This window comes from Anomaloglossus baeobatrachus, unplaced genomic scaffold (assembly GCF_048569485.1).
Source record: "Anomaloglossus baeobatrachus isolate aAnoBae1 unplaced genomic scaffold, aAnoBae1.hap1 Scaffold_887, whole genome shotgun sequence".
Classification (NCBI taxonomy): Eukaryota; Metazoa; Chordata; class Amphibia; order Anura; family Aromobatidae; genus Anomaloglossus; species Anomaloglossus baeobatrachus.
Window position 1 is genome coordinate 9,550 of NW_027445280.1, and position 21,642 is coordinate 31,191.

Here is a 21,642-nt window from a genome sequence, read left to right on the forward strand (position 1 = left end):
TACAGGGACGGTTAGGCAGGGATTAGCAGTATGCACCCAGAACTGCACGTGGGTCTGGGTGCACATTGCACCTGACAGGTTCCCTTGAAAGTTGATTTTTATCAATAGATCTTGGAATAATAATAATTTATACAACTGCATTCTTAAAAAAATGTTCCTATGCTGAGATAATCTTATATCTGTGTCGCTGCTACATACTATGCAATAGCCGTGTCTGCACGTAGAGGGGGACATAAGTGGTCTTTGACCTTTCCCTGTGAGATAGGATGCATCATCCATACGGCACTGGAAAGGAGGACGGCGATGGAAGGGAGAAGGCGAAGGACCGAAACCAGCGTCGCCCATTAGACCGGACCCGCCCGCAGGCGATTATAATAAAAGTTGTTTTTTACGTTATACAGAGCGGCCTAGGCTCTTATATACATTATTCTAGAATTGCTGACTGGTGTTCGCAGCAGCTTATAGTGGAAAACCTGCTGATAGGTTCCCTTTAAACTGTGTGCTCAGGGTTGCATGTACACACTAGATCCTAACTGCTCATAACTTAGCAATCAAAGGGTATTGCTGGATTACAATGGCAACTGTGGTCTGCTGAGGTCCACCATGACTGCCATATTGGTGGGCCTGAGGAGCTAAGGCACTAGCTGGGCTTCACTGGAGATAGCGGTTTATATTGTACACCACAATACTGTATTTTTGCAGGTATATAAAACAAGAGATCAGATGATAACATTAACAAAAAAATTGAACCACCCCTATATTCGACCATTAATAATAGAGATTTACAAAAAAAAATATTTAGTATTACCAAGTTTATAATTTTACAGTATAATAAAATAAAAAATTAATTAACACATATGGTAAATGTAAAAAAAAAGAAAAAAATGCAAACAAAATTGCATCTTTTTCAGTCACCACAACTAAAATACAATAAAAGCATTAAGACACTGTATAAAGCTCAGAATAGTATAATTGAAAACAAATAAGTTATATGAATAAATGTTCCATGCCAAAAAAAAGCTCTCACACACAAAAAAATCTAAATGTTGCAACTGTTGGAAAATAGCTACAACACCACAACTGCTTTAACCACTTAAATAAAAAAAAATCTCCGCCTCAATGGTACTGACCTTGAGCATCATGCTATCAGGTCATTGTTATCAAATGAACACCATGAAAAACAAAACCCAAAAACAATAACAGAATTCCATTTTATTTTTTTTCACCATTTCATCCTACTTGTTATCTGTTCACATGTATTGTATGATACAATGAATGATGGCCTTCAATACCACAACTCATCACCCCGAAACATATTGCCCAGTCCTGAATGGGTTAATATATTACGTAACTAAAGCATAAGTATCCTCGTACATCAAAAATGTTATACCTTGACGTTGTGAAGATTCCATAGACGAGAGTAGAGCGGGGATTGTCTGCTTCCATAAGAAAAACATCCTCTACATAAAAAGAAAAGGATTTTATTAGGGTCATCACTTCTGACTATTTTATAGTTTTTATTTTAGTACATTTAGCTACAACTGACTATATTCGTTCTGGTCATCGCTGTGCTGCGAGCAGAAGTACATAACCTTTATGTTAAGAAAAGAAAGCACCATTATTGGCTAACCAGAAGAATTGTATTTACAAGCCTCCAGAGCAGAGCGCCCTCTTCATCAGTATCACTCCTAGAATAATTTTGTTTTTATTTTTTGGGGGGCATAAGGGTATTTACATAGGTCTTTCTGGCTTACTTGGTATTGCAATAAACCGTTTTATTGTACAGCTTGGAAGAAAACAGTTTGTGTCCTCATTGTTATTCAGTCGGGCCACCATCGGATATACAATGAAAACACAGCAGAACATAGAAAATGCTCACAATTGCTATTACAATACCATCTAAGGAATTGTCAGATTTTAAAATATACCATAAAATTCTTTTTTTATCTAATGTGCTTACCTGCATAAACTATCAAGGAATTCCTATGTCTGTGCATTCACCACAGGGCTTGTAGTCCTTCTGCTAAAATAAGTAAAAGGGGTATTCCCATCTCCAAGATCTTATCCTAATATATACAGTAGTAGGTATAATAATATTAATATAAGCAAATACCTCCAATTAGAATTGTTATTAGCCATGTCTCTTACCTCATGTGCAGGGCATTGCAGCTTAGGTACCCATGATTACAGCCACAAGCAAGTAACTAACTGTCACTATGAGTGGTCGTTATCATTGATACCTAAGCTACTGCAATGCCCTACACATCAGGTAAGAGACATAGCTAATCAGGAGAACTATACTACATTTCTAACTGGAGGTATTTGCTATTATTATTATGCCTACTACATATTGGAATAGGATCTTGGAGATTAAGGACTTGTTTGTATGGGACCTACAATAAGGGCTTATGCACAATGCCAATTTACTGAACTTACATAAATCTAAAGGGCCATCTTAGACCTCTGTAATCCTACTATCTTAATATGAAGATATCACTGGGTAAGGGGTAAATACAGCAGTAATAAAGTGCTATAATGACGCATACACAGTGCTGAAGACCCCAGAATATGAAGCTGTAGAGACACTTGGGGAGATTTACCAAACTAAATGTGCCACAATTCTTTCCTAATTTGTACCAAAACAAATTTCTTTCTTGACCTACACCATGTTTATGAAGAGTTTTAGAAACTTTCCATTACTTGCCCGACAAGGAGCATCACTTTGCTGGAATGGGTGCCACAAAGTCAGTCAACTAATAAGTGGTGTAAGCTTAAATTAACCACTATCATAAATCTGGGGCATTTCAATACTGAAGTCTGCGTTGTCTAAGAATAACAGTAATGATAAATTAAACATGTATTTACTGTATTATTGCAGTATTACTTACTCATGATATAATACTGTAGTAATCTGTGTAAAATGAGATTATTTTTAAAAGAAGAACAAAATACTACCTATTATCATATTACTGACGATGAAGTGGAAGGTCTGCTCAACTATGTCAAGTTTATGCCCAGAAGAATGACACATGTCAATGTAGTAAAATGAGATATTCTACATTTTTGCTCAAGTGATTCATTGGTTGGAGAGCAATAAGAGTAAGACGGATAAAGTCCAATATGGTGGCCATTTAAGCCTTTGTTAAGGTAATCTGCAAAATGATGGAGTTGGTGTAAGGAGTATCAGGCATATGCATTTTTCTTTTAAAAATAATCCTACTGTCAATAAAAGTATCACATGAGTGACAATCTAGAAGCATCTAATCCTTTCAGTGCCAAAGTTATCATTCTACTATACTGACTTATCATGGATGCCTATTAGACCATGCTATTCCCTTACTTTATTATTGTTGTATAATTTTCAATCCTCGAGAAAAATCTGTCTTCTGTAGATATTGGACTTGTCTGATCAAGTCACTCACCTAACTCATCAAAATGGGTCTCAGTCCCATCGTCGTCCATCACCGAGCACACAAGTCGAGCCTTTAGAAACGTTGTCCACTTGTTAACAAGGCTTCTCTGTCCGCCAATATCATTCTAGAATGAATTGAATGCAACTTAGTTGTTATTTTAACAGGGTAAAGAAACATCTTATACCCATTGTATCTTCCTGCCTACACTATCATCTTAAGGTAACTGTCAGGCCTTGATCTCTGTATGGTTTTGATGTAGCTGCTGTATTTTTATTAACTGTGTGCTTACTGATATTTTCCACAAATGCAGAAATAAAATAAAGTGAAATGATTGCAATGTTCTTATTAGTATAACATTCATGAGGTCAGAACTTGAGCAGAATAATCTCTAATGTTATAAGAAAATAACATTATTCAAAAAAATAAACAAAAACAATCGGTAAAATCATAAATCCAGACAAGACACGATATTCTACGAAATTCATAACTGGCAACAAAACTGTATGGATCATCATGTAGTCAATTATTTACAGGTCATGTTCTACGCAATAGTCGTCCCCCAATGACTAAATGTCATTAAAGACATTAACTCTATTTTAAGTTTCAAGTTTCTAACGCCTAGAATATATATGGACATACCGTATTTTTCGGACCATAAGACGCACTTTTTTTCCCCCAAATGTTGGGGGAAAGTTGGGGGTGCGTCTTATGGTCTGACTGTGGCTGCTGGGAATGAGGTGCTGCGGTGGAGCGGGTCATCGGGGGCACAAGCAGGCTGTAGCAGCCTGCTGTGACCACGTGTGCCCGCTCATTACATATGCACGCCCATCCTCCCGCCCATTTCTCAGCGCAGAAGCCGGCGCTGACAGGTGGGCGGGAGGACGAGCGGGGACGCGCGCACAGTAAAGAGCCGGTCCGCATGATCACCCCTGGCAATTACAGCCTGGAGTGATCATGTGCGGCTGTATTCACTGCCCCCCGCACGTCATCATCAGCGCGGGTTGCAGTGAATCAGTACACTCACCCGTCCCCGTGTGTGGAGCCGTTCCCCCGCAGCACGCGATGTCTTCCTGTCTGTGCCGGTCAGCTGATCTGTGCCGGTCAGCTGATCGGCACAGACAGGAAGACATCGCGTGCTGCAGGGGAACGGCTCCACACACACAGGTCAGTGGTGCAGAGAGGAAGATGATCGGCTGCAGGGAGTGAGGAAAAGGTGAGTATAAACGTTTGGTTTTTTTTCTCTGTGCGATAGGATACAGGCCATATACCAGGATGGTATATGAGCACAATGGGGGCATATAGCAGGATGGGTGTATATGAGCAGGATGGATGGGGGGTATATGAACAGGATGGAAGTATATGAACAGGATGGAAGTATATGAACAGGATGGGGGTATATGAACAGGATGGGGGTATATAAACAGGATGGGAGTATATGAGCAGGATGGATGGGGGTATATGAACAGGATGGGGGTATATGAACAGCATGGGGGTATATGAGCAGGACGGATGGGGGGTAAATGAACAGGATGGGGGGTATATGAACAGGATGGGGTGTATATGAACAGGATGGGGGGTATATGAACAGGATGGGGGGTATATGAACAGGATGTGGGTATATGAACAGGATGGGAGTATATGAGCAGGATAGATGGGGGGTATATGAACAGGATGGGAGTATATGAGCAGGATGGATGGGGGTATATGAACAGGATGGGGGTATATGAACAGGATGGGAGTATATGAGCAGGATGGGGGAATATGAACAGGATGGGGGTATATGAACAGGATGGGGTATATAAATAGGATGGTGGAATATGAGCAGGATGCTGGTATATAAGCAGGATGGGGGTATATGAGCAGGATGGGGGTATATGAGCAGGATGGATGGGGGTATATGAGCAGGATGGGGGTATATGAGCAGGATGGGGGTTTATAGCAGGATCATATACAAGGCAGGAGGATCATTACCAGGATGGGGTACCTTAGTAGAGAATTTGGGGACATTACCCCCATAACAGTGTCAGCAGCAGATCCTCGCCCCATAACAGTGTGTCATGACCACATTTTTTTGCTTAAAGTTTTATTTTCCTATTTTCCTTTTTTTTTTGAGCCTTCTGTTAGCCTACACCGGACCGAGGTTTTTGAGATAGTAGGCTTGTGGGAGCTATTATGGTTGTTGTGGGGTGCAGTGAATTTGCCCCTACAGTTCTTCCAGTACATCTTCCTGCCAGTTGGCAGGTCTGCTTTTCCTATTTTCCTCCTCTAAAACCAGGGTGCGTCTTATAGTCCAGTGCGTCTTATAGTCCGAAAAATACGGTACATTATTTTGCATTTTCATCTTTACTGTACTTATAACCTTCATAATGGAGCTCCACCATAGAGCGCTGGCAAAAATTAAGAGACCACTGCACAGTTTTATAAAAATCGGCTTCTCTACATGTCTGATTTCCATTCCAGCATCAGTTGAATTCCAACCAGAGTCCACCTCATTCTACTTTAATGTGTTTGTGATTAGGTGATCACCTGAACCAAATCTTATCTAATGAGGGAAAGTATAAAAAAACACTGCTGTGGTCTTCACAATCCTCTTGAAATAGGACAAGCTGGATGGCAAAACAAGTGCTAGTAATATCCCAAAAGTAAAAGAAATGGAAAAATAACTTTTCACCATGCCAAAGGAGTTGAAAAGAAAAGTCTTGATTGAGGAAAAGAAGGCCTCAATTCTGGCTCTACTAGCAGAGGGATACAGTGAACGTCATGTTGCCTCCATCCTTAAAATTTCTAAGACAGCAGTCCATTACAACAAGGTCAAGCATCAGACATTGGGGGCAACAAAGCTACAGACTGATCGAGGGCGAAAGCAACTCTCCACTGACCAGGATGACCGTCAACTTATTCAAATGTCACTCAGCAACCACAGGATGACATCAAGTGACCTACAAAAGGAATGGCAGATGGCAGCTGGGTGAAGTGCATGGCAAGAACAGTTCGTAACAAGCTTCTAGAGGCAGGGCTCAAGTCTTGTAAAGCTAGAAAATAGCCTTTCATCAATGAGAAGCAAAGGATAGCCAGGATGAAGTTTGCCAAAGACCATAAGGATTGGACCATAGAGGACTGGAGTAAGCTAATCTTCTCTGATGAGTCTAATTTTCAGCTTTGCCCAACACCTAATTGTCTAATGGTTAGACGGAGACCTGGAGAGGCATACAAGCCACAGTGTTTTGCACCCACTGTGCAATTTGGTGGAGGATCGTTGATGATCTGAGGATGTTTCAGTAAGGTTGGAATTGGGCAGATTAAACTTTGCGAAGGACGTATGAATCAGGCCGCATACAAGCTTATCCTGGAAAAACAGTTGCTTCCTTCTACTCAGGCAATGTTCCCCAACTCTGAGGACTATTTTTTTCAGCAGAACAATGCGCCATGCCACACAGCTAGTCAATCAATGTGTGGATGAAGGACCACAACATCAAAAACCTGTCATTGCCAGCCCAATCTCCAGACCTGAACCCCATTGAAAACCTCTGGAATGTAATTAAGAGGAAGATGGAGAGTCACAAGCCATCAAACAAAGAACTGCTTACATTTTTTGCACCAGGAGTGGCAAAAAGTCACCCAAAAGCAGTGTGAAAGACTGGTGGAAAGCATGCAAGACGCATGAAAGCTGTGACTAGAAATCATGGTTATTCCACAAAATATTGATTTCTGAACTTTTCCTGAGTTAAAACATTATTAGTATTTTGTTTGTTGAACTTGTTTTCTTTGCATTATTTGAGGTCTGAAAGTAATGCAGTGTTTTGTTATTTTGACCATTTCTCATTTTCAGAAAAAAAATGCAAAATTTATTGCTTGGAAATTCGGAGACATCAGTAGTTTATAGAATACAAAAAACAATTTACATTTTACTCAAAAATATACCTATAAAGAGAAAAATCTGAAAAACTGATAATTTTGCAGTGGTCTCTTAATTTTTGTCAGAGCTGTAGACACTTCTGAAAGTTAGAAACTTTTACAGTTATATATTATCACAGTTTATATTTTACAGTTTTTCCTATGTGCAGACATTAATGGCAATATGTCACAGGTTTTTACTATGTGATGTAGGAGCCGTCTGTTGTAGGGCCTGATTAAAGCATTTTATTTCATACTAAGCTGTGTGTTGCTGTTTCAATAAAATCAGTACTTTACCTGCAATAGATTATCACTACAGCACTAAGTGTTTTGTGACTCCTAGTGAAATTCTGTGTGTAACCATCCCACCACCACTGATTAGCAGGTTTCTGTCAATGTATAGTTTGCACAGAAAGCTGTCAGTCAGTGATGGGAGTGGGTTACACAGATCTCAGCATTCTCAGCACTGCTACATCTCTAGTATAGAGAACAGTGATTGTAGCAAAATGACAGTATGCAGATGAGTAAGTGACAGACCGCTGGAATCAGGGTCTCAGGCCCTACATTATGTTGATCTAACATTAGACATATTTGGGAAAGATAGCTAATGTATAATGCATGAATACTAGTGGTCTAGTTTAACATGTGATTTATACTTGCATCTTAATTGTTTGGCTATTGCACTGACGGACACAGATAGAAAAGGGCCCCTGTACAAGAGCAGTGTACAGGGCCCTTTGCAATCCAATAATCCATCATAATACACAAGTCCACCTCTTTTGTATGTGAAAATGAGCCCCTTTACCTCTTTGGCCCATGTGCGGCTCCACAGGTTGCACCAATGATATATACACCCCTGGGCTATTACATTTAACTATTGTTGAGAGCTTTGCTTGAAATGTGCATACTTTACTGCTACTTCTAATAGAAGCCATCGATGTAAAGGAAAAAAAAAGTTAGATGTCTCAGAAAATGACAACATGATTCAATTATTTTTTTTATTTTTTTTACAAAAAAATAATTTTTACACTAAAAAATAAAAAAAAACCCTCACGTTTGGCATCAACATAATCATACTGACATGAAGAATCGTGGTTTCTAGGTCATTTTTACGATAAACGAAATCCTCCCAAAATCAGTGGCAGAATTGTATTTTTACACCATGTCACCACACCTGGTAAAATTAATAGTATCATTCAAAACTACAACTTTGCTGGCAAAAAAACAAATTATAAGACGGCTATAAGATATGGCTCTCAGAAGTAGGGTAGAAAACAAAGTTAATCAAAAAATGTTACTGTAATGGGAAGGTTTAAAAAAAGTTAAGTAAAAATACAACCATTTGGGGGAATGTATTAAAAATCGCGCACCGTGAAGACTTGCATAGGCAGTGGCATTTATTTATTTTTTTATGTTGCCAACTTAAGAAGTTATTATTAGCAATCCTTGAACTCATCAATTTTTTGTTGAAACCTGCACTGTGCACAATCAGCCGGTCTCAGAAGACATAACAGTGTTCTAATGGAGAAACATCGGGATCTGAAAGCATTTCTTTTCACTGTTCCATTAATAGCCAGTGATTAAATGTAATTAGTTTGGACAAAGTCCAGATGGAAATAACTAGACATTGAAGAAGAGTTATGAGCCGCATGACGTCCTACAGTAGTCCAGGCCTTCATTCTAGGCCTCATCATGGACAGGAAATGGCTTGGAACTAATGGAATGATTAGATTGTATTACAGCGGCTATGACGGCTATAAATGAAGACGTGTCTTACCGGGCAAACCCTGGCGATCATGGAGTGGATCTGCTTGGTGCTGCCGCTGTTGTCCGTCAACCTTTCTTTCAGAAAGAAATAAACCTTTGCATCATTTGGGTCGGTTCCATCTGGCAGAAGCTGAGCATCCACAAAGATTGGTTCTGGAACACAAAATAAGACCTCTTTAGACACACCTGCATCTCTATGTGGACTACATATTATTGCCATGTCAGACTGATAACATTTATTGAGACCTCATGTGCACAAATAAGTGGATGTTTTATCAGTCTCAGGGATAAGGCAAGTGCAGCCAGTGATTGCGCAGACAACAATGAATGTATGCAAGTCCCATAGGCCCAGGCACTGGAAGTCCCATAGGCCCAGCCACTGCAAGTCCTGTAGGCCCAGCCACTGCAAGTCCCATAGGCCCAGCCACTGCAAGTCCCGTAGGCCCAGCCACTGCTAGTCCTGTAGGCCCAGCCACTGCAAGTCCCGTAGGCTCAGCCACTGCAAGTCCCGTAGGCTCAGCCACTGCAAGTCCCAGAGGCCCAGCCACTGCAAGTCCCAGAGGCCCAGCCACTGCAAGTCCCAGAGGCCCAGCCACTGCAAGTCCCAGAGGCCCAGCCACTGCAAGTCCCAGAGGCCCAGACACTGCAAGTCCCAGAGGCCCAGACACTGCAAGTCCCAGAGGCCCAGACACTGCAAGTCCCAGAGGCCCAGACACTGCAAGTCCCAGAGGCCCAGACACTGCAAGTCCCAGAGGCCCAGACACTGCAAGTCCCAGAGGCCCAGACACCGCAAGTCCCAGAGGCCCAGACACCGCAAGTCCCAGAGGCCCAGCCACTGTAAGTCCCAGAGGCCCAGCCACTGCAAGTCCCAGAGGCCCAGCCACCATCACCTTAGGCTTTATGCACTACGTAAATGACTACACAAAAACTGAATGCACTTTAACCCCTTCGTGACGCAGACAATTTTAGTTTTTTTTCCTCCCCTTCTTCCCAGAGCCATAACTTTTTTATTTTTCGGCCCACATAGACATAGACATAGAAAGCTTGCACCAAACATGTCCAGTTTTTTTTGTGCTGAAAAAGTTATACACTAGCCCCCAAAAACTCGGGGGTTGCATCACCATTTTCCAATACCCGTAACATTTTCATTTCATTTTTCGCTTTGTGATGGGGTTTTTTTATGGGACAAGACAATGTTTTTATTGATGCCACAGTGGAATAGATATGAAGTTGTTACAGCATTTTTTGTTTAAAGTGTTTACCAATTGTGTTAATTATTTTTGTATTTTGATAGATCAGACTTTTCTTAAAGCGGCGACACCACATATGTCTATTTTTATTATCTCCATTTTTAATGGGGTAAAGGAGGGGTGATTTGAACTTTTATTTTTGTTGAATTTTTTCATAATTTTTTTCCACTTTTTACTGTTATAATAGTTCCCTTGGGGGACTGTGATCTTTTGATCGCTTCTGCTATACGTAGCAATGCCCTAGAATTGCTGCATATAGTGAAAATCACAGTCTCCTTTGAAGCCCTGGGAAAAGGGTGCTGCTAAAACAAACACAAAGGTCTTCAGGAGACCTCCTGCTGTCATAGTAACCCATTGCTGACCCGAAATCACGTCAAGAGCGTGCAAATGGGCGCTTCAAACAGCAAGCCTCTATGATGGCCCGAGTTTGACAGCGGGATTTATCAGGTTAACAATTGTGGGTGCAGCTTCTGTGATGTTTAGGGTACTTTACACGCTGCGATCTCGCTAACGATATATCGTCGGGGTCACGTCTTAGTGACGCACATCCGGCGCAGTTAGCGACATCGCAGCATGTGACATCAAGGAGCGAGGATCAACGATCGTAAAAACGTCCAAAAATGTTGATCGTTGACACGTCGCTCCTTTCCTTAATATCGTTGCTGCTGCAGGTACGATGTTGTTCGTTGTTCCTGCCTCAGCACACATCACTATTTGTGACACCGCAGGAACGACAAACATCTCCTTACCTGCGTCCACCGGCAATGAGGAAGGAAGGAGGTGGGCGGGATGTTACGTCCCACTCATCTCCGCCCCTCCGCTTCTATTGGACGGCTGCCGTGTGACGTCGCTGTGACTCTGAACGAACCGCCCCCTTAGAATGGAGGCGGTTCGCCGGCCAGAGTGACGTTGCAGGGAAGGTAAGTCCGTGTGACGCTGCCATAGCGATACTGTTCGCTACGGCAGCGATCACCACATATCGTGCCAAAGACGGGGGCGGGTGCTATCGCTCGCGACATCGCTAGCAATCGCTATCGATGTCGCAGCGTGTAAAGCGGCCTGGCTGTAACACCCAGCCATTACTTGCTGAGTATGGGGCGAGATCACCTAGTGAGCCCGCTCCATATACCCGCTTCCGACTTGCGCCGTACAGGCACGGTGGATTTCATGAAGGGGTTAAAAGTATTCTGTCATCAGAAATTTATCTTTTCTTTAAATCAGGTTTTTGTATTCAATGTAATTTTTAATCAAAATTGGCAATGTTTTTTTTTTACATATTGCAATCTATTAAAAATAAAAATTAAAAAGTCTTGTAATTTTTACACTAATCATGGGGCTTTTGTAGAATATAACTTTCTGTTTCAGGAATTTCACACGCATATTAGTAGCAATCAACAGACTAAGGCCCTGTGCGCACGCTGCGGATTTACTGTGGATTTGCCGTGGATTTGCTGCAGAAAATGTGTCTAACATTGCTGCAGTCATTCCCCAGCAAATCCTATGGGTTTTAAAAAATGCTGTGCGCACACTGCATTTTTTTATACCCACGGATTTACCAGCAGATTTTCTGCTGCCGAATTAATGAGCATGTCACTTCTTTTCCGCAGGTACCTGCGTTTTTTGCCATAGATAATGGTAAAAACCGTGGGGACTAACTTGCAGAAAATCCGCGGTAAATCCACAGCAAACCACGGCAAAACCGGGGCAAATTGCGGCAAAAACGCGGGTGCGGTTTTAACCGCAGGTGTGGGATTCTTTCAGAGGGTCCGTTGTTTTCTTAAGAAAAAGGCACTTTCTAGTGCGCACATAGCCTTAGTGCGATATTTTGTATTGATGTATCCATAGTGAAAGGAGAATCAGCAGGGTGAGCTGTACCATCACCTATTGTGAATAGTGGATCCTACACTATCAGCTGTGTATGGAGGTGTTATCTGTCATTGTAATCCTACCTCTGATGATAAGGTGACTACTGAAAACTGTTCTTAGGGTACCGTCTCACTAAACGACTTACCAGTGATTCCGACCACGATATGACCTGGTCAGGATCGCTGGTGCGTCGCTACATGGTCGCTGGTGAGCTGTCAATCAGGCAGATCTCACCAACGACCAGTGACCAGCCACCAGCCAGCAGCGACTCGTGGAAACGATGCTGCGCTTGGTAACCAAGGTAAATATCGAGTAACTAAGCAAAATGCTTTGCTTGGTTACCCGATATTTACCCTGGTTACCAGCGCACACCGCTTAGCGCTGGCTCCCTGCACTCGTAGCCAGGGTACACATCGGGTTACTAAGCAAAGCGCTTCGCTTAGTTACCTGATGTGTACTCTGGCTACGTGTGCAGGGTGCCAGCACTGGCAGCCTGAGAGCGGCGTACACTAGTAACCAAGGTAAATATCGGGTAACCAAGCAAAGCGCTTCGCTTAGTTACCCGATGTGTACCTTTGCTACGTGTGCAGGGAGCAGGGAGCCGGCTTCTAGAAGCTGCGGACGCTGGTAACCAAGGTAAATATCGGGTAACAAAGGAAAGCGCTTCGCCTAGTTACCAGATGTGTACCTTGGTTACCAGCGTCCGCAGAAGCCGGCTCCCTGCACATTCAGATCGTTGCTCTCTCGCTGTCAAACACAGCGATGTGTGCTTCATAGTGGGAGAGCAACGAGCAAAAAATGAACCAGCACTGTGTGTAACGATCAGCGATTTCACAGCAGGGGCCAGGTCGCTGCTTAGTGTCACACACAGTGAGATCGCTGATGAGGTCACTGGTACGTCACAAAACCTGTGACTCAGCAGCGGTCTCGCTAGCGATCTCACTATGTGAGAAGTACCCCTTAGGATAAGGTCAAATGACTATATTTACTCCACCTGAGAAAAACAGTCTGATGATGCTAATCAGACTCTGTTCCAAGCTTGATCAGAGTTTGAGCTGAGTGGTATATGTTTTTCTTGGATGTGAAAAAAAATGTAATTAAAAATTCTCCATCTCCATTCTGCCAGTCCATGATAATCGTACCGCATTCAGATGTCATCCGAGTGCAGTCCGAGTCTTTTCACTAACCAATAGATTTGAGTAGAAGAATGTCATCTGATTCATGGAGGCAAATCATGCATGCTTCAATTTTTTTCCCTGGACCACTCAATTTGTGGAAGAAAATCGGCCATGTGCAGTGCCTCATTGAATAACACTGGTCTGAATGCGATCTGATGTTTAATGGACTGACACCAAGGTTGTCTGCACAAGCCTTTAATAAGTAAGCCTAAATCTAAAAAAGCCTCAGTGACCAGTGTGAGAGCTGCAAGATTAATAATGTAGGGGTTTTTTTTTAATGAAGATCTTCATATGAAAAGAAACTGACTCAGAAAAATACATCTAGGGGCGCTTTCACACTTGCGTTGAATGGCATCCATCACAATGCGTTGTGTGACGCATGTGACGGATACGTTGTAAATAGTGTGATATAAAGGCAACGGATTCCTGTGAAATAATGCGTTGCGTTTAAAGCCGAGAGAGAGAGAGAGCCCATCAACACTGCACACACCGCGGCACTACCGCTCCCATCATCACCGCACACACTGCCGGCACTACCGCCCCCATCATCACCACACTCACCCCGGCACTACCGCACTCATCATCACCTCACACCGCAGCACTAACGCCACCATCATCACTGCACACACCACGACACTACCGCCCCCATCATCACTGCACTCACCCCGGCACTACCGCACTCATCATCACCTCACACCGTGGCACTAACGCCACCATCATCACTGCACACACCACGACACTACCGCCCCCATCATCACTGCACTCACCCCGGCACTACCGCACTCATCATCACCTCACACCGCAGCACTAACGCCACCATCATCACTGCACACACTGCGGCACTACCGCCCCCATCATCACTGCACTCACCCCGGCACTACCGCACTTATCATCACCGCACTCACCGGCACTACCGCCCCCATCATCATCACTGCACTCACCCCGCACTATCGCACTCATCATCACTGTACTCACCCCGGCACTACCGCTCCCATCATCCCTGCACACACGCAGGCACTACCGCACCCATCATCACCGCACACACCCCGGCACTACCGCCCCATCATCACCGCACACACGCAGGCACTACCGCTCCCATCATCACTGCACACACCGCTGGCACTACCGCTCCCATCATCACTGCACTCACCGAGACTCCTTCCCCCATCATCATTGCTGCACTCACCCCGGCACTATCGCACTCATCATCACTGCACTCACCCCGGCACTACCGCTCCCATCATCCCCTCACACACGCAGGCACTACCGCATCCATCATCACCGCACACACCCTGGCACTACCGCCCCCATCATCACCGCACACACGCAGGCACTACCACACTCATCACCATATACACACCGCACTACCGCACTCATCATCACCGCACACACTACCTCAGTGACGTCTCCGCTGACTGCGCGACTCACTTCAGTTGCTGCCTGGAACTGACAGAGAGCGGCGGTGTTCTACGGCCACTCCTGTCAGCTTCATGTAGCAGAGCTGGATGCGTCGTGGGACCTTGTGTGGATTACGCCGGACCTGGAGGGGTATTTGGGGATTAAAAAAGTGCTGAAAGAGGCTTTTTTTTATCTTTTATTCCAAATAAAGTATTTTTTCGGGTGTATGTGTTTATTTATTTTCCCTTACAGGTTAATCATTGTGGGTGTCTCATAGACGCCTGCCATGATTAACCTAGGACTTAGTGGCAGCTATGGGCTGCTGCCAGTAACTCCTTATTACCTCGATTGCCACCGCACCAGGGCAATTCGGGATGAGCCGGGTAGAGTCCCGGGACTGTCGCATCTATTGGATGCGGCAATTCCGGATGGCTGCTGTCTGATATTTTTAGGCTGGTGGCTCCCCATAACATGGGGCTCCCCATCCTGAGAATTCCAGCCTTCAGCTGTGTGGATTTACCTTGGCTGGTATCAAAATTAGGGGGGACCGCACGCCGTTTTTTTAAATTATTTATTTATTGCACTACACGATATAGACCCGCCCACCGGCGGCTGTGATTGGTTGCAGTGAGACAGCTGTCACTCAGTGTGGGGGCGGGTCCGACTGCAACCAATAATAGGCGCCGGTGGGCGGGGGAAGCAGTGAATACTAGATGGAATAATGAGCGGCCGGCATTTTCAAAAGAGGAAAAGCCGCCGGAGATTTGTGACAGCTGTGCAGCGTTGTGCCCGTGATCGGTGAGTATGAGAGAGGGGAAGAGAGGGGAGAGAGAGACCAGGAGTGATTTTAAACGATTTAGATCGTTGACGGAATCAGTCAGCGGATTCATCCGCTTAGCACATAGCGGCGGAATCCGCCACCATAGACAATCATTAGACACCTTGGCGGATTACAATGGAATCCGTTAAGGTACGTTATTTTAACGACCCAAAAAAACGCTACATGTAGCGTTCCCTCCGCCCGACGCTGCGTCAAAATAACGACGCAGCGTCGTCCAGTGGATGAAATGCAGACACTACAAGTCTATGGAGAATAGCGCAGTGCGTTAACGGACTGCGTTATTCTCCATAGCGGCGGATTGTGCTGAACGCAAGTGTGAAAGCGGCCTAACACAAAACTTGATTTAAACAACAGGTCAATTTCTCACAATACACCTTTTTATTATATTTATGTTCACCTAGTGGCTGTTTTAGTCATTAGTACTTATTCTACATTGACTGTCTTAAGGTTGTGCGCTCAGGAAAGGAAATGGTTAAACAACATATTAAAGAGGATTAAGGAGCCAAATAACAGCTTTTTGTAAACTTGCAACTTTTAAGGCCTGCGACACACATCCGTGCCGCCGGCACGTGTTTGTCATTTTTTACACGTACCGGCGGCACGGAGACACGTACAGCAATGCTACCCTATGGTAGCAGGCACACACACGTAAAACCACACGGAACGTGTGTCCGTGTGCGTTTGTACGTGTGTGCGTTTTTCAAAGCGCTGACATGTCCGTTTTTTCTCCGGCAGCACGGGTGTCACACGGCCCGTACCCGTACTACACGGGTGTAGTGTGGATGCGGTCCCGTGTGACACGCGCTGGAGAAAACACACGTGTCAGTGAAAAAAAAAAAACATTAACTCACCTTCTCCTGCCTTCCTGTCTCTGCCGCTGCTGCCTCTTGCTGCCGACCGCCGCTCATTAATCTCATAGAATATTCACTTCACTGCCTGGCAGCAGCAGCAGCGGGGAGACGGGAGGGCTGGAGCTCGAGGATCAGCACCACGGACAGCAGCGCGGACATCAGGAAGGACCAGGTGAGTATGATAATTACCGGTTCTACACACGTGGCCCGCACGTACCAGAGACACGTACTTACCTGCACGCAACACGCAGGGGAAATACGTGTCTCTCGGCACGTGCGTGAATTTCACGTGAATGTGGCAGAGGCCTAAATCCATCATTTTGGTGTAAATAAGGAGCATGGTTCTTGACCAGCCCTGTGGAGCTCTCATTGACCTTCTGCTCAGTAAAGCCATCTTGGTCTTGTCTTCAGTTCTGCACTATGCTGTTCACCTATTGACACTCCCAAGATATACACTTTTTTCTCCCTTTATTTGAGATGTGAGCTAAACAACCATTTGTAAGCAGATCAGATGGCTGTGATCTGGGTCTCAATGCCATCAGGAACCACATGCACTAATGAGGGGTACTTCGCCTTGTTCCTCATCAATTAATTCAAAGAATTAAACATTGAGTACAACTTTGCACTCATATCCTGGAGCAAGAACAGTTCCAAGATCATATGAAAATGGGTCTGCAACACAGAAAATGGTGTTTTAGACGCAGGAGCCACCATTTTAAGTACAAATACAGTTAGGTCCAGAAATATTTGGACAGTGACACAATTTTCGCGAGTTGGGCTCTGCATGCCACCACATTGGATTTGAAATGAAACCTCTACAACAGAATTCAAGTGCAGATTGTAACGTTTAATTTGAAGGTTTGAACAAAAATATCTGATAGAAATTGTAGGAATTGTACACATTTCTTTACAAACACTCCACATTTTAGGAGGTCACAAGTAATTGGACAAATAAACCAAACCCAAACAAAATATTTTTATTTTCAATATTTTGTTGCGAATCCTTTGGAGGCAATCACTGCCTTAAGTCTGGAACCCATGGACATCACCAAACGCTGGGTTTTCTCCTTCTTAATGCTTTGCCAGGCCTTTACAGCCGCAGCCTTCAGGTCTTGCTTGTTTGTGGGTCTTTCCGTCTTAAGTCTGGATTTGAGCAAGTGAAATGCATGCTCAATTGGGTTAAGATCTGGTGATTGACTTGGCCATTGCAGAATGTTCCACTTTTTTGCACTCATGAACTCCTGGGTAGCTTTGGCTGTATGCTTGGGGTCATTGTCCATCTGTACTATGAAGCGCTGTCCGATCAACTTTGCGGCATTTGACTGAATCTGGGCTGAAAGTATATCCCGGTACACTTCAGAATTCATCCGGCTACTCTTGTCTGCTATGTCATCAATAAACACAAGTGACCCAGTGCCATTGAAAGCCATGCATGCCCATGCCATCACGTTGCCTCCACCATGTTTTACAGAGGATGTGGTGTGCCTTGGATCATGTGCCGTTCCCTTTCTTCTCCAAAATTTTTTCTTCCCATCATTCTGGTACAGGTTGATCTTTGTCTCATCTGTCCATAGAATACTTTTCCAGAACTGAGCTGGCTTCATGAGGTGTTTTTCAGCAAATTTAACTCTGGCCTGTCTATTTTTGGAATTGATGAATGGTTTGCATCTAGATGTGAACCCTTTGTTTGTATTTACTTTCATGGAGTCTTCTCTTTACTGTTGAGTTAGAGACAGATACACCTACTTCACTGAGAGTGTTCTGGACTTCACTTGATGTTGTGAACGGGTTCTTCTTCACCAAAGAAAGTATGCGGCGATCATCCACCACTGTTGTCATCCGTGGACGCCCAGGCCTTTTTGAGTTCCCAAGCTCACCAGTCAATTCCTTTTTTCTCAGAATGTACCCGACTGTTGATTTTGCTACTCCAAGCATGTTTGCTATCTCTCTGATGGATTTTTTCTTTTTTGTCAGCCTCAGGATGTTCTGCTTCACCTCAATTGAGAGTTCCTTAGACCGCATGTTGTCTGGTCACAGCAACAGCTTCCAAATGCAAAACCACACACCTGTAATCAACCCCAGACCTTTTAACTACTTCATTGATTACAGGTTAACGAGGGAGACGCCTTCAGAGTTAATTGCAGCCCTTAGAGTCCCTTGTCCAATTACTTTTGGTCCCTTTAAAAAGAGGAGGCTATGCATTACAGAGCTATGATTCCTAAACCCTTTCTCCGATTTGGATGTGAAAACTCTCATATTGCAGCTGGGAGTGTGCACTTTCAGCCCATATTATATATATAATTGTATTTCTGAACATGTTTTTGTAAACAGCTAAAATAACAAAACTTGTGTCACTGTCCAAATATTTCTGGACCTAACTGTATATATCTTTGAGTGAACAAGAACTAACATGCACTGTGGGACCCTAGCGAGCAGCCGGTGTAAAATATCCTGCAATAATTTACTCACTTGCTATTAAGTAAAAAAAAATAACTGACCCTAGCACCATTACCTCTGATGAAGCCACATGTCAGAGGTTGGTGACCTTTGACTAATGGTTTAACACATGAACTGGGGTCTCTTCTCTAGTAATCATGGCTGGACCATCATTGTAAATAAGTGTAACTCCCACCTCACTCCATTGTAGATTGTAAGCCCTTACGAGCGAGCAGGGCTGCCTTTATTTTTGCTTTAATTAATGTATTCTCTATATCTGTTACTTATGTTTGTTTCTATTTGAAACTCTGAATTGTAAAGTGCTGCGGAATATGTTGGTGCTATAGAAATATAGATTATTATTATTAATAATCGGTTTCGTGCCTAATGCAGGCGAAGGCCAACAACACAGCCAGCTAGACATACAATGGGTAGAACTGCCTGACTAATGTTATACAAGCTGATATCTTACCAATAAATGAAGTAGCGGTTTCAGTAGGCTTTAATTATATTTCTGTGATTTCTAATAAATCTTACAATTTTAGTGAGAATATTAGTGAGTAGCAGACTAAGTTAGCTGCACTAGTAAATATTTTTTGCCCAAGTTTGTAAACTAACAAGGTCTTATAGGGTATGTGCTCATAATGTCTATTAGATGCTAGCATACCCTCACCCTAATTAGAGCAGAAACGCTTCAAGAAAATGCAGTGTTTTTTGGGTTGTCTTTTCTGATGTCTTTTTTTTTACATTCCAAACATAAAATTACGGAGTCAGTACCAATGGACCAATGGACCAGTAGCTTTTTTTAGCCGCTTCATGGATTTTGAAGCCTGAAGAGATTGAAAGAAGTGACAAACAATAAAACATACACACTGCAAACCATTTTGACATTACAGTGCATATGTTCAATTTTTTTTTTACAGCTTTTCTTTTGCAGGTGGAATCCTAGAAAAGACATTGTGTGCACATACTCTTTTTGGGTTGGAAAGTTTAAAGGGAACCTGTCAGGTGTAATATGCACCCAGACCCACGAGCAGTTCTGGGTGTATATTGCTAATCCCTGCCTAACCATCCCTGTATACACTAGCATAGATAAAGGGAGTATAACGAGCTGTGGCGCACATATTTGTGTCTGCTGTCACCACTGATCAGAAGTCCCAGAACTTCCGGTCATGCGAGGTAGACCTCTTTGAAGCTGGGACGCGTACACCCGACTTTATACTGTGCATGATCAGAAGTGTTAGGCATTCAGATCAGCGGTCACGTACGCATGTCATCGCTGGTGATGCTACTTTGAATAGCATGTTAGTGCACCCCTGTCGGCATGCTACCATACTAAGAGGGGGGAATGAACACCGGAACTAACATATCATAGAGGATCTTTAGAAGTACTTTTTCTAAAGATCTCTTTATGTATGCTACTAGATACAGGGATGGTTAGGCAGGGATTAGCAATATGCACCCAGAACTGCTCGTGGTTCTGGGTGCATATTACACCTGACAGGTTCCCTTTAACCTGTGGGAAATGATACTAGTAAAGCATAAGTTAAGGCTGCGTACAAATATTCAACATGATTGTTTTCATAGTATGTGTAATGTGCTTAAGATGCCAAAAAAAACCCCTTACCACTTAACCATTTGGAGTTGTGTTGATCTGTTCTCACCGGATTCCGTTTTGTAAGACTGCGAAAAATGGCCGAATCAGTGCCCATGAAATCAATATACATCCCAGAAAAGAGCTCTTCATCTATAGAACAGAAAATTGTCAGAATGAAATATCATTTATAAATATGGTGGAAAATGTTACAATACATAACAGCACACTACATGCCATAAATTATCCGACAGCTACACGGTTACTCTAGATGATTAGCAACAGACACATTTCCCTTTAACAAACTCAATTCACAGTGAAAGAAAAAACAAAGCAGAGTTTGGAAGCTTTGCTGCAGGTTTTTACAGTCTCAATTGCTATTTAATATTGGTAATTTGTTTTATGACATAATAATTTCTAGTCATGTAAATGGCTACATTTATACGTTGATATTAACTTGGGGCACGCAACCCACTCATTAGCCGCATTTCACATTAGAGAACAGTCCACCTGTTCTGTGCCATAGCTGCGGATTACCTTTATCACTAGAAATCAAGCTTTCACATATATATATATACAGTATATGTATATATATATATATATATATATATATATATATATATATATATATATGGCAACGGACATACAAAGCGGTTTTATTTCACAACAGTGTCACTGCTTTTTCCATTTTATAACATGCATTGTTAAATGAAGGGGCTGCGTGCTTATATGCCATCAGAGGGCTGAACTTTTGCTCCCATTTGTGAGTCCAGGAATAATATAACATTAATCAGTCTATAAGCATTAGTAGAATATTACATGTCTGCAAACAGACATTTCATTTTCACCAGGGACATGACCAGAAATTCTATTTACACCTCTTATAGAATGACAACGGGTGACATTTTCTGTATAATCTGTACATGTTTTAATCTACGATATTAAATCTGGAGCTCTGATCATTGCCGAAACAAGTTCCCATTTTCTATGGCAAGTTTATAGAAACTGTAATTTCACTATGCTCCTATTAGTTTTATCAGAGGGAACAGTGTAATTTGGAGCACGTGCAGTCACAGTGCTATAATGGTATATATGTTATATGTAAGGTATGGGCAAGTAAAATCAGTTTCCAGAATACTTGTAAAGAAGTAACT

The 21,642-nt window shown here is 43.0% G+C and overlaps 1 protein-coding gene across 1 annotated transcript in view; it reads right to left on the minus strand.

The window, feature by feature from the left end:
• Window positions 1-1,390: 1,390 nt before the first annotated feature.
• Window positions 1,391-21,642, minus strand: part of LOC142289045 (semaphorin-3C-like) — a gene marked incomplete at both ends in the record, with an annotated part of 43,048 nt that continues 22,796 nt past the window's right edge. Inside the window, 4 exons of the mRNA XM_075333561.1 lie at window positions 1,391-1,460; window positions 3,423-3,537; window positions 9,085-9,227; window positions 20,522-20,641. Coding sequence (XP_075189676.1) covers window positions 1,391-1,460; window positions 3,423-3,537; window positions 9,085-9,227; window positions 20,522-20,641 — 448 coding nt within the window. The remainder of the gene's footprint in view (window positions 1,461-3,422; window positions 3,538-9,084; window positions 9,228-20,521; window positions 20,642-21,642) is intronic.